This window comes from Gadus macrocephalus, chromosome 20 (genome assembly GCF_031168955.1).
Source record: "Gadus macrocephalus chromosome 20, ASM3116895v1".
Classification (NCBI taxonomy): Eukaryota; Metazoa; Chordata; class Actinopteri; order Gadiformes; family Gadidae; genus Gadus; species Gadus macrocephalus.
This window is the reverse complement of record NC_082401.1, coordinates 22,792,535-22,805,403: the sequence shown is the minus strand read 5'-3', so window position 1 is coordinate 22,805,403 and position 12,869 is coordinate 22,792,535. Positions and strand designations below refer to the sequence as shown.

The following is a 12,869-nucleotide window of genomic DNA, read 5'->3' as shown; positions in this document are numbered from 1 at the left end:
ATTTATGTATGAGTCATTTGGTATAAAGCAAAGCAAATATAACTGGAACAAATAGAAGCTGAGTCACTAAGTGTGACTAAGACATCTGGAATACACCTTCAGGATTAAGGAACATTTTGGACGTGTTTTTTGTATTATTATTGGCAGGTTGCATCTGTGTGCGTGTGTGCGTGCGCGTGCGTGCGCGCGTGCGTTCGCGTGTGTGTGTGTGTGTGTGGGTGTGCGTGTGTTAAGTGGTATGCATGCATTGTGTGCATGCATGGGTGTTGAGTGCGTGGGTGGTGTTCTTTCGCACGTGCTCAAGTCCTGAACATGTTTTCCTGGTGTCACTCGTAACAAGAGTGCCATCTCCTGGCTGTTAGTGTATTCGCTCTAACATACTTCAGTCTTTTTGTCTGTGAAGGCCAGGCCCACAGTAATTTGTGCCATACTTGAGGAAATCTGTGGTTGCCAACATCATATACATCTTTGTTAATTCAATGTACATCAAATAGAAAAACGATGTAAAAATATGCCTCATTACTACAGCTAAGAATGTATTTAATGTAGGTAACCTCAGGCACACGCTTTACATGGCATATTCTATTCTATGTTATAAGTAAAATGTTTTAATATTCTTTTCCATGAATGTATATTCTTAATCCAATTGTGTGCTTTAGCTTTTGTTGTTTGTAGCACACCCACTACATGACACATGGCTTGTCCTAAAAAGGTGATTGCTCGGAACAGTTTTTTTTACACCACATACAGTCGGACGCAATGGAAACAAACTGCTGCTTGTTGAGGATGTTCAAAGTCACGACGTGGTGGCTGTGTGAGCTGCTCAGGGTTACCTCAAAGGTCAGCACAAAGAGGAAGCGTTTCCATGGCAACTGATTCTCTGCATCCTGAGTTCAGCACGTTTCCCGTCAAAGCGGGGCTGCTCCGACCAGTGTCTATAAAAGCCTTGACTATGCTACAGCTGTGTGTGGTTTGCCTGTGCCTGGTTGTGTCTGTCTGTCTGTCTGTCTGTGTGTGTGTGTGTGTGTGTGTGTGTGTGTGTGTGTGTGTGTGTGTGTGTGTGTGTGTGTGTGTGTGTGTGTGTGTGTGTGTGTGTGTGTGTGTGTGTGTGTGTGTGTGTATTCGGGGGGGGGGGGCAGTTATATAATAAGAAATGATAAACCCCCTGTTTGACACAGATATCATCTAAGTTAGAGTAATGAGATGTCTTAAAAGTAGTACTTACGGTGCTTTTCCCTTCAAACTATTTGAAAGTGTCAAAAAGAAAGACTTTCATTCGGCTCTTTTAATTTCTTAGAAATTGTGACAAGAAACTAAATTGCATTTTTTTTTAAGATATTCCAACAAAGGTGCATAGCACTTATGACCAAAAAAAAGAACAAAAATGTATTGTGAAGTTGCTGCAGGTGACAGCCCTGAAACAACCCACTGACCTGTCGTGGGGATAATGAACTACCGACTTCTGACATTCTCCCACATTAAGGAACCATCTGAGCTTACCTCATTTACAGGCCTGATGTCAAGTGGTAAATGGTAATCTGTCATCTGGAGACAAAAGACATCCCCTGGCCATGTTACAAGCTGAGTATGTACGCAGATAAATTTCACATGCTCAGTGAAGGCCTGGCCGGCCACGGTGGGCTGTCTTGTAATCATGCCACACAGGGGCCCCTCACCAACTGTCACAAATCTGCTGTATGCCAAAAATAACGTGTTTTTCTTCCTCCACATCCAATAGCCAGAATACAACCCAAAGACATGGTTCCTATGCCAGCACACCCCCTTCGTGTCACAATCAGTAGGAAAAATAAATAAAGCTTTGCTGTTTTTTTCCCCTGCACGTTCATTCATCGTTTTAACATGTGTTGTAGGGTAAGGCCAATTTAGACAGCTGGTTGCCAGGGAACATAGTAAGAAGATGATGAATAGCAGTCTACGTCAACTGTATTGTTTCCTTAGGATCCAAGAGAGAAATACATTTGATTACAATTATTACAACTGATATAAATACGGGTATCACAAGAAGTATAGGTGCTTGTATGGGGCCTTGATGTGAGAGAAGTTTGATGTATGCCTACCCGCAGAACCATGTGAGCCTGGACTGGGATTCCAAGAGCCATTCATAGATATGGGTGTCGGCCATCACAGCTCCCAGAGCACTTACAATCCTAGGAACACTGCACGCTATAAAAGATGTCGAAGCTTCAATCTTTTTTGAGGACAGGGGCGGGTTTATCTATTTGCAGCTATTTGGCTTTTTAGAGCACCATGAAAATAATAGTCCACTTGTATTGCCAAATAGAATGAAAAGAAAATTAAATTCCCCATTCAACTCTTTAATTCAAATCTGAAAGACACAATCCATTCATTGTCACCTCATTTATCATTAAGTCTTCCAAGAACAGGTCCATGGGGTTAAGGGAACGAACTTGAACCGTTCCTCTTTTCTAAACCGTTGTTTGATGGAGTTCCCCATTCCCCAGTGAACCAGTGTACCATTACACATGCTTGTTATAAAAATACTAACGGTTGTACTTAGGGTAAAAACAAACAAAAAGACAATAACAATCATAAAAGAGCCATGCAATGAACGGAAGTTTAATTACCACAGAAAATCCCAGATAGAAAAGTCTGTTCCCCAGAGAGAAAAGAAAAGCCAACTTGATAAAGCGTGCAAACATCAGTAGGGCTTTTGATCTCTTTGGCTATGCTGCTCCATTTGATTATTTATTCCCAAACTCGTTTATTTCCATTCATTCACCCAACTCTGGAATCAAATTGAAAAAGTACGTAGAAAAACCTGACTAGACACAGTACGCCGCCAGATCGAAGCGACTGATGCACCCTAGGAACATTTAATGAGGGATGATGTCTTTGTTACAGGCTAGGGATCTGACGGTCACATGGTAGCGGTGGAATAGATACTGGGAGATTTCAGGGGTAAATTGACAGCCCTAATGGGCACCCCTGAAGGCTCCACATCAAACCGGTCGTAAGCCGATTGTAACTACAGCTGTGACGTGAAAGTGACCCCCCGCCACTTTCGCTATCACAGGGAAGCTCAAAAGAAAACGGTTCGATTTACCACATAGCAGTAGCTGCACTGTTGTGATGGGGGACAGTCTATTTAAACGTAATGCTATCATGTCTATTGCACTGTCATATATAACCTCAGACCTAAGTCATTTACATATCTCAGTAGGAAGTGGAGAGAGCTGTGAGCTAACCCCCTGGAGACCGGGATTCATGTCCGGTTGATGTCTTCTCTTGGAAGACTCTCTTCTCTATTTCATGCGAATTATAAAGTCAAGTATAACCATCGTGTAGAATTTATTCGGTGTCTTGATGGCGCATTGGTTAGTTCGGAGGTTAACACTCTATACAGCTCAGGTTCGGATCCCCGCAAAAACGTTGACAGGGGTAACACTGTCTATTTCTTTGGTCGTCATGAAAAAAAACATAAGGGGTAACACTGTCGTTTTTTATTGGTCGTCATGAAAAAAAACAAAAGGGGTAACACTGTCGTTTTTTATTGGTCGTCATGAAAGAAAACATAAGGGGTAACACTGTTGTTTTTTATTGGTCGTCATGAAAAGAAACTTAAGGGGTAACACTGTCGTTTTTTATTGGTCGTCATGAAAAAAAACATAAGGGGTAACACTGTTGTTTTTTATTGGTCGTCATGAAAAAAAACATAAGGGGTAACACTGTTGTTTTTTATTGGTCGTCATGAAAAAAAACATAAGGGGTAACACTGTTGTTTTTTATTGGTCGTCATGAAAAAAAACATAAGGGGTAACACTGTTGTTTTTTATTGGTCGTCATGAAAAAAAACATAAAGGGTAACACTGTTGTTTTTTATTGGTCGTCATGAAAAAAAAAAAAAGGGGTAACACCGTTGTTTTTTATTGGTCGTCATGAAAAAAAACATAAGGGGTAACACTGTTGTTTTTTATTGGTCTTCATGAAAAGAAACATAAGGGGTAACACTGTTGTTTTTTATTGGTCGTCATGAAAAAAAACATAAGGGGTAACACTGTTGTTTTTTATTGGTCGTCATGAAAAAAAACATAAGGGGTAACACTGTCATTTTTTATTGGTCGTCATGAAAAAAAAAAAAAGGGGTAACACCGTTGTTTTTTATTGGTCTTCATGAAAAAAAACATAAGGGGTAACACTGTCATTTTTTATTGGTCGTCATGAAAAAAAACAAGGGGTAACACTGTTGTTTTTTATTGGTCGTCATGAAAAAAAACATAAGGGGTAACACTGTCGTTTTTTATTGGTCGTCATGAAAAAAAAAATAAGGGGTAACACTGTTGTTTTTTATTGGTCGTCATGAAAAAAAACATAAGTTGTTTTTTATTGGTCGTCATGAAAAAAAACTTAAGGGGTAACACTGTTGTTTTTTATTGGTCTTCATGAAAAAAAACATAAGGGGTAACACTGTTGTTTTTTATTGGTCGTCATGAAAAAAAACATAAGGGGTAACACTGTCGTTTTTTATTGTTCGTCATGAAAAAAAACATAAGGGGTAACACTGTTGTTTTTTATTGGTCGTCATGAAAAAAAAAAAAAGGGGTAACACCGTTGTTTTTTATTGGTCTTCATGAAAAAAAACATAAGGGGTAACACTGTCATTTTTTATTGGTCGTCATGAAAAAAAAACAAGGGGTAACACTGTTGTTTTTTATTGGTCGTCATGAAAAAAAACATAAGGGGTAACACTGTCGTTTTTTATTGGTCGTCATGAAAAAAAACAAGGGGTAACACTGTCGTTTTTTATTTGTCGTCAGGAAAAAAAACATAAGGGGTAACACTGTTGTTTTTTATTTGTCGTCATGAAAAAAAACATAAGTTGTTTTTTATTGGTCGTCATGAAAGAAAACATAAGGGGTAACACTGTTGTTTTTTATTGGTCGTCATGAAAAAAAACATAAGGGGTAACACTGTTGTTTTTTATTGGTCGTCATGAAAGAAAACATAAGGGGTAACACTGTTTTTTATTGGTCGTCATGAAAAAAAACATAAAGGGTAACACGGTTGTTTTTTATTGGTCTTCATGAAAAAAAACATAAGGGGTAACACTGTTGTTTTTTATTGGTCGTCATGAAAGAAAACATAAGGGGTAACACTGTCGTTTTTTATTGGTCGTCATGAAAAAAAACAAAAGGGGTAACACTGTCGTTTTTTATTGGTCGTCATGAAAGAAAACATAAGGGGTAACACTGTTGTTTTTTATTGGTCGTCATGAAAAGAAACTTAAGGGGTAACACTGTCGTTTTTTATTGGTCGTCATGAAAAAAAACATAAGGGGTAACACTGTTGTTTTTTATTGGTCGTCATGAAAAAAAACATAAGGGGTAACACTGTTGTTTTTTATTGGTCGTCATGAAAAAAAACATAAGGGGTAACACTGTTGTTTTTTATTGGTCTTCATGAAAAGAAACATAAGGGGTAACACTGTTGTTTTTTATTGGTCGTCATGAAAAAAAACATAAGGGGTAACACTGTTGTTTTTTATTGGTCGTCATGAAAAAAAAAAAAAGGGGTAACACCGTTGTTTTTTATTGGTCTTCATGAAAAAAAACATAAGGGGTAACACTGTCATTTTTTATTGGTCGTCATGAAAAAAAACAAGGGGTAACACTGTTGTTTTTTATTGTTCGTCATGAAAAAAAACATAAGGGGTAACACTGTCGTTTTTTATTGGTCGTCATGAAAAAAAAAATAAGGGGTAACACTGTTGTTTTTTATTGGTCTTCATGAAAAGAAACATAAGGGGTAACACTGTTGTTTTTTATTGGTCGTCATGAAAAAAAACATAAGGGGTAACACTGTTGTTTTTTATTGGTCGTCATGAAAAAAAACATAAGGGGTAACACTGTCATTTTTTATTGGTCGTCATGAAAAAAAAAAAAAGGGGTAACACCGTTGTTTTTTATTGGTCTTCATGAAAAAAACCATAAGGGGTAACACTGTCATTTTTTATTGGTCGTCATGAAAAAAAACAAGGGGTAACACTGTTGTTTTTTATTGGTCGTCATGAAAAAAAACATAAGGGGTAACACTGTCGTTTTTTATTGGTCGTCATGAAAAAAAAAATAAGGGGTAACACTGTGGTTTTTTATTGGTCGTCATGAAAAAAAACATAAGTTGTTTTTTATTGGTCGTCATGAAAAAAAACTTAAGGGGTAACACTGTTGTTTTTTATTGGTCTTCATGAAAAAAAACATAAGGGGTAACACTGTTGTTTTTTATTGGTCGTCATGAAAAAAAACATAAGGGGTAACACTGTCGTTTTTTATTGTTCGTCATGAAAAAAAACATAAGGGGTAACACTGTTGTTTTTTATTGGTCGTCATGAAAAAAAACATAAGGGGTAACACTGTCATTTTTTATTGGTCGTCATGAAAAAAAACAAGGGGTAACACTGTTGTTTTTTATTGGTCGTCATGAAAAAAAACATAAGTTGTTTTTTATTGGTCGTCATGAAAAAAAACTTAAGGGGTAACACTGTTGTTTTTTATTGGTCTTCATGAAAAAAAACATAAGGGGTAACACTGTTGTTTTTTATTGGTCGTCATGAAAAAAAACATAAGGGGTAACACTGTCGTTTTTTATTGTTCGTCATGAAAAAAAACATAAGGGGTAACACTGTTGTTTTTTATTGGTCGTCATGAAAAAAAAAAAAAGGGGTAACACCGTTGTTTTTTATTGGTCCTCATGAAAAAAAACATAAGGGGTAACACTGTCATTTTTTATTGGTCGTCATGAAAAAAAAACAAGGGGTAACACTGTTGTTTTTTATTGGTCGTCATGAAAAAAAACATAAGGGGTAACACTGTCGTTTTTTATTGGTCGTCATGAAAAAAAAAATAAGGGGTAACACTGTTGTTTTTTATTGGTCGTCATGAAAAAAAACATAAAGGGTAACACTGTTGTTTTTTATTGGTCGTCATGAAAAAAAACATAAGGGGTAACACTGTTGTTTTTTATTGGTCGTCATGAAAAAAAACATAAGGGGTAACACTGTCGTTTTTTATTGGTCGTCATGAAAAAAAACAAGGGGTAACACTGTCGTTTTTTATTTGTCGTCAGGAAAAAAAACATAAGGGGTAACACTGTTGTTTTTTATTTGTCGTCATGAAAAAAAACATAAGTTGTTTTTTATTGGTCGTCATGAAAGAAAACATAAGGGGTAACACTGTTGTTTTTTATTGGTCGTCATGAAAAAAAACATAAGGGGTAACACTGTTGTTTTTTATTGGTCGTCATGAAAGAAAACATAAGGGGTAACACTGTTTTTTATTGGTCGTCATGAAAAAAAACATAAAGGGTAACACGGTTGTTTTTTATTGGTCTTCATGAAAAAAAACATAAGGGGTAACACTGTTGTTTTTTATTGGTCGTCATGAAAAAAAACATAAGGGGTAACACTGTTGTTTTTTATTGGTCGTCATGAAAAAAAACATAAGGGGTAACGCTGTTGTTTTTTATTGGTCGTCATGAAAAAAAACATAAGGGGTAACACTGTTGTTTTTTGTTGGTCTTCATGAAAAAAAACATAAGGGGTAACACTGTTGTTTTTTATTGGTCGTCATGAAAAAAAACATAGGGGGTAACACTGTTGTTTTTTATTGGTCTTCATGAAAAGAAACATAAGGGGTAACACTGTTGTTTTTTATTGGTCGTCATGAAAAAAAACATAAGGGGTAACACTGTTGTTTTTTATTGGTCGTCATGAAAAAAAACATAAGGGGTAACACTGTTGTTTTTTATTGGTCGTCATGAAAAAAAACATAAGGGGTAACACTGGCGTTTTTTATTGTTCGTCATGAAAAAAAACATAAGGGGTAACACTGTCATTTTTTATTGGTCGTCATGAAAAAAAACAAGGGGTAACACTGTTGTTTTTTATTGTTCGTCATGAAAAAAAACATAAGGGGTAACACTGTCGTTTTTTATTGGTCGTCATGAAAAAAAAAATAAGGGGTATCACTGTTGTTTTTTATTGGTCGTCATGAAAAAAAACATAAGTTGTTTTTTATTGGTCGTCATGAAAAAAAACTTAAGGGGTAACACTGTTGTTTTTTATTGGTCTTCATGAAAAAAAACATAAGGGGTAACACTGTTGTTTTTTATTGGTCATGAAAAAAAACATAAGGGGTAACACTGTCGTTTTTTATTGGTCGTCATGAAAAAAAACATAAAGGGTAACACTGTTGTTTTTTATTGGTCGTCATGAAAAAAAACATAAGGGGTAACACTGTTGTTTTTTATTGGTCGTCATGAAAAAAAACATAAGGGGTAACACTGTTGTTTTTTATTGGTCGTCATGAAAGAAAACATAAAGGGTAACACTGTTGTTTTTTATTGGTCGTCATGAAAAAAAACATAAGGGGTAACACTGTTGTTTTTTATTGGTCGTCATGAAAAAAAACATAAGGGGTAACACTGTCGTTTTTTTCTGTGGAAAAAACAATATCTTTCATTTTAAACGTAATGCTATCATGTCTATTGCACTGTCATATATAACCTTAGACCTAAGTAATTTACATATCTCAGTAGGAAGTGGAGAGAGCTGTGAGCTAACCCCCTGGAGACCGGGGTTCATGTCCGGTTGATGTCTTCTGTTGGAAGACTCTTCTCTATGTCATGCGAATTATAAAGTCAAGTATAACCATCGTGTAGAATTTATTCGGTGTCTTGATGGCTCATTGGTTAGTTCGGAGGTTAACACTCTAAACAGCTCAGGTTCGGATCCCCGCAAAAACGTTGACCACTGTCGATATTCTTTGGTCAACATGAAAAAAAAAAAAAAAAAACATAAGGGGTAACACTGTTGTTTTTAATTGGTCGTCATGAAAAAAAACATAAGGGGTAACACTGTTGTTTTTTATTGGTCGTCATGAAAAAAAACAAGGGGTAACACTGTTGTTTTTTATTGGTCGTCATGAAAAAAAACATAAGGGGTAACACTGTTGTTTTTTATTGGTCGTCATGAAAAAAAACATAAGGGGTAACACTGTTGTTTTTTATTGGTCTTCATGAAAAGAAACATAAGGGGTAACACTGTTGTTTTTTATTGGTCTTCATGAAAGAAAACATAAGGGGTAACACTGTTGTTTTTTATTGGTCGTCATGAAAAAAAACATAAGGGGTAACACTGTCGTTTTTTATTGGTCGTCATGAAAAAAACCATAAGGGGTAACACTGTTGTTTTTTATTGGTCTTCATGAAAAAAATTGTAAACGTAATGCTATCATGTCTATTGCACTGTCATATATAACCTTAGACCTAAGTAATATACATATCTCAGTAGGAAGTGGAGAGAGCTGTGAGCTAACCCCCTGGAGACCGGGGTTCATGTCCGGTTGATGTCTTCTGTTGGAAGACTCTTCTCTATGTCATGCGAATTATAAAGTCAAGTATAACCATCGTGTAGAATTTATTCGGTGTCTTGATGGCTCATTGGTTAGTTCGGAGGTTAACACTCCAAACAGCTCAGGTTCGGATCCCCGCAAAAACGTTGACCACTGTCGATATTTTTTGGTCAACATGAAAAAAAACAAAACAAAAAAAAACATAAGGGGTAACACTGTTGTTTTTAATTGGTCGTCATGAAAAAAAACATAAGGGGTAACACTGTCATTTTTTATTGGTCGTCATGAAAAAAAAACAAGGGGTAACACTGTTGTTTTTTATTGGTCGTCATGAAAAAAAACATAAGGGGTAACACTGTCGTTTTTTATTGGTCGTCATGAAAAAAAAAATAAGGGGTAACACTGTTGTTTTTTATTGGTCGTCATGAAAAAAAACATAAAGGGTAACACTGTTGTTTTTTATTGGTCGTCATGAAAAAAAACATAAGGGGTAACACTGTTGTTTTTTATTGGTCGTCATGAAAAAAACAATAAAGGGTAAACTGTTGTTTTTTATTGGTCGTCATGAAAAAAAACATAAGGGGTAAGTAACACTGTTGTTTTTTATTGGTCGTCATGAAAAAAAACATAAGGGGTAACACTGTTGTTTTTTATTGGTCTTCATGAAAAAAAACATAAGGGGTAACACTGTTGTTTTTTATTGGTCTTCATGAAAAAAAACATAAGGGGTAACACTGTTGTTTTTTATTGGTCGTCATGAAAAAAAACATAATGGGTAACACTGTTGTTTTTTATTGGTCGTCATGAAAAAAAACATAAGGGGTAAACTGTTGTTTTTTATTGGTCGTCATGAAAAAAAACATGTCGTTTTTTTCTGTGGAAAAAACAATATCTTTCATTTTAAAATGCGTAATCCAAGACAATGCCCAAACTGTATTAATTTAGTACAAATGTACGTTTGTGATCGCTCTTGCGGTCCCACTAAAAGGTGACATTTTTAAATGTGTGCCTGATTTATGAATCAAAGGTTTATTGATTTGTACCTTATCATGGTTCTTGCACAATTTTTAAAGTCAAATTTAAGACTTTTTAAGACCAACACATACATAAATTAAGACCCAAAAAATGTCTGAAAAATTATTTGATAGAAAAGGTGTGTATAATTGAGTCACTTATACACATCAACCGTAGCCGTAGTACTAGCAGTAGTAGTACTCTTGCAAAGTTATCTCGGAAGCGCGGACACGACGATACGCGAACACATTAACCCACCCGTGTCACCCATGACCCGTCGCTTAGCAACCGGACACGCTGGGGTTGATATGTTACCGGACTACTGTAACTACAACGGAGTGATAACAAAGACATGAATCAGGCAATAAATCCACCGTCCTTGACAGCGGTCAAGTTTGGAGTGCGGAGTGGACCAAATGCGAACTACTGCAGCTTTCCTAAGTTAAACCCCAAACTATCGGAATAAGTGTATGCATGTCAATTATAGCAGACTACACCACCTCTTCTGTAGCCGAATAGAATTATATTACGAACAGATAATTGTATTCCGATTGAGGCGTATTATATGATCCTTTTCTATTCCGATTGAGCTGTTCTTCCACATCTATGCGGATCAGATATGTCCATGTAAACACGGCTGACAGTGAACACACACACACACACACACACACACACATGTGGGACTCAAGAGCTTTTGCTCCCATGGTCCCTAGTATGAATGCCTTTCGGGATAAACAACACCTTGCCTCGTAGTCACCTGCCTTCTCCAACCACCCCCGAAACGTATCCTCCTCAAACCATTTCTCATTGAATTTGCACCGTCCTATCCTGAAAGTAGCGCAAGTTGGCCTAATGATGTCAACCGTCACTAGCTAAAAGTAGCGCCAGCAAGTTAGCCTACAGAAGCCGGTGCAGGCTGCAGATGCAACCGGCCCCCCGATGACTGATGTCGATGTCAACGTTAACGTAACGTAAAACTCCTGAAAATGCCGTAATTAAAAGACGCACTAGGTGATTTGTGGTGCGCGACAATTTCCCCTAGTCTTAAAAAACCCTCTGCAAAATTTAATACCTAGAGCAAATTTACAGTAAATTTAAGACAATTTATGGCCTTAATTTTACACAAAAAAAATTAAGACTTTTTAAGGACCCGCGGGAACCATGCTTATGTTTATATCACAAAAAACAACTCTGGTTACCATTTGTGTACAAGAGCAATTTCTCAAAGATCTGCATTCCTTTGAATGTGTGAAACAATGAAAGGAACGGTATTAAATGCAATAAATAAATGCAATGCAATGCAATAAATAACCTGGCATTTGAGAATCCAGCTATGATGAATGAGATGTAATAATTATCAGCAAAGAATCCCAGAAATTTAAATAAAGATTTTTTTGTTTATTGACGCATAAAACATCCTTCAAACAATAAAACCATTTCAAGGAGGGTCTCTGTACAATGCTTACTAAGCAGTTGATATAGAAAACGTACAAGATGCCACGGCCAAAGTGACAAGGATCTTTCAAAATTGAATGGCAGGTTCTCTGGAAAAAAAAATTACAGCATTCCATCAACAAATATTTTCAAGCAATAAATATGCATTTATAAATAGTGTAAATTTACATCAAAATTAGAAAAAAGTCTATTCCTTTGTCTATGTGCAACCCACTTTTCACTATGACTTGGCTGTAGTTTCTTTCCAACTAATTACCCTTTTTAAACCATAGAAAAGCAAAGCCAGCGACAAAAGAAACGGTTCCAACAAACGAAAATAAGTGGAAACGTTAAGTCCATTAAAAACAGGAGGAAAATGTTGCAAACAACATGTCACTCTACTCTTCACATTACAAAACAGTTTTTCTTCGTTTCCTGTCCAAGGAGACATCTAGCCATCTAACATAAAAGAGCAGCTATGCCAGTTACGGTTGACGGGGGCGAGGGAATAAACTCGTGTGTAAAGCCACTAACGGATTACAAAATAAAGGGGGGGGCGATTAGCGTGTCAGTAGTCTTTATGTGATGTTGTTTGCCAGTTGTAACACAATATATACAAAACCATTCTTCTATTAATAGTCGTTTTTGTTTTGTTCGTTTTCTTGAAGTCCAGCTGGGCCAGCAGTAGAACAGTCTGGTCATGGTGACGGAGAACAGTCTTGGCCCTCCAGTCCACTGGGGGGAGGCAGACCGCTCGGGGCAGGTTGCATAGACACACAGCTTTCACACAGCTGCCTTTTGGGATAGCTACAGAGCGCAGTGGGGAGCACTGCCAGCTAACTTCCTGAATATCAGAAACAAAACAAATGGTTTCCAGAGTGCTCCGCCCCGTCCATCAGAGCTCTAGTGGTCCGCAGAACAATACTGTGTTCATCAGGAGGACGAAGGCAGAGGACTGGCCTAGAGGGGGACAGAAAACAAACCATTACCATCTCCCTCAACATATATTCAATTCAATCTCAACCAAAAGCGCTG

The 12,869-nt window shown here is 36.8% G+C and overlaps 1 protein-coding gene and 1 long non-coding RNA gene across 6 annotated transcripts in view; both read right to left on the bottom strand.

Annotated features, from left to right (window-relative positions):
* Window positions 1–4,880: 4,880 nt before the first annotated feature.
* Window positions 4,881–9,243, bottom strand: LOC132449175 (uncharacterized). Its single transcript, XR_009523527.1, has 2 exons — window positions 9,122–9,243; window positions 4,881–5,228 (listed from the first exon to the last, which is right to left on the bottom strand). It is a non-coding gene; the product is annotated as an uncharacterized LOC132449175 (long non-coding RNA).
* A 2,534-nt stretch (window positions 9,244–11,777) lies between these two features.
* The window catches only part of kdm6a (lysine (K)-specific demethylase 6A), a 36,087-nt gene continuing 34,995 nt past the window's right edge, over window positions 11,778–12,869 (bottom strand). For all 5 annotated transcript variants that reach the window (XM_060040603.1, XM_060040604.1, XM_060040606.1 and 2 more), the window contains one exon: window positions 11,778–12,794. In XM_060040603.1, coding sequence (XP_059896586.1) covers window positions 12,768–12,794 — 27 coding nt within the window. In that variant the 3' untranslated portion in view covers window positions 11,778–12,767. The remainder of the gene's footprint in view (window positions 12,795–12,869) is intronic.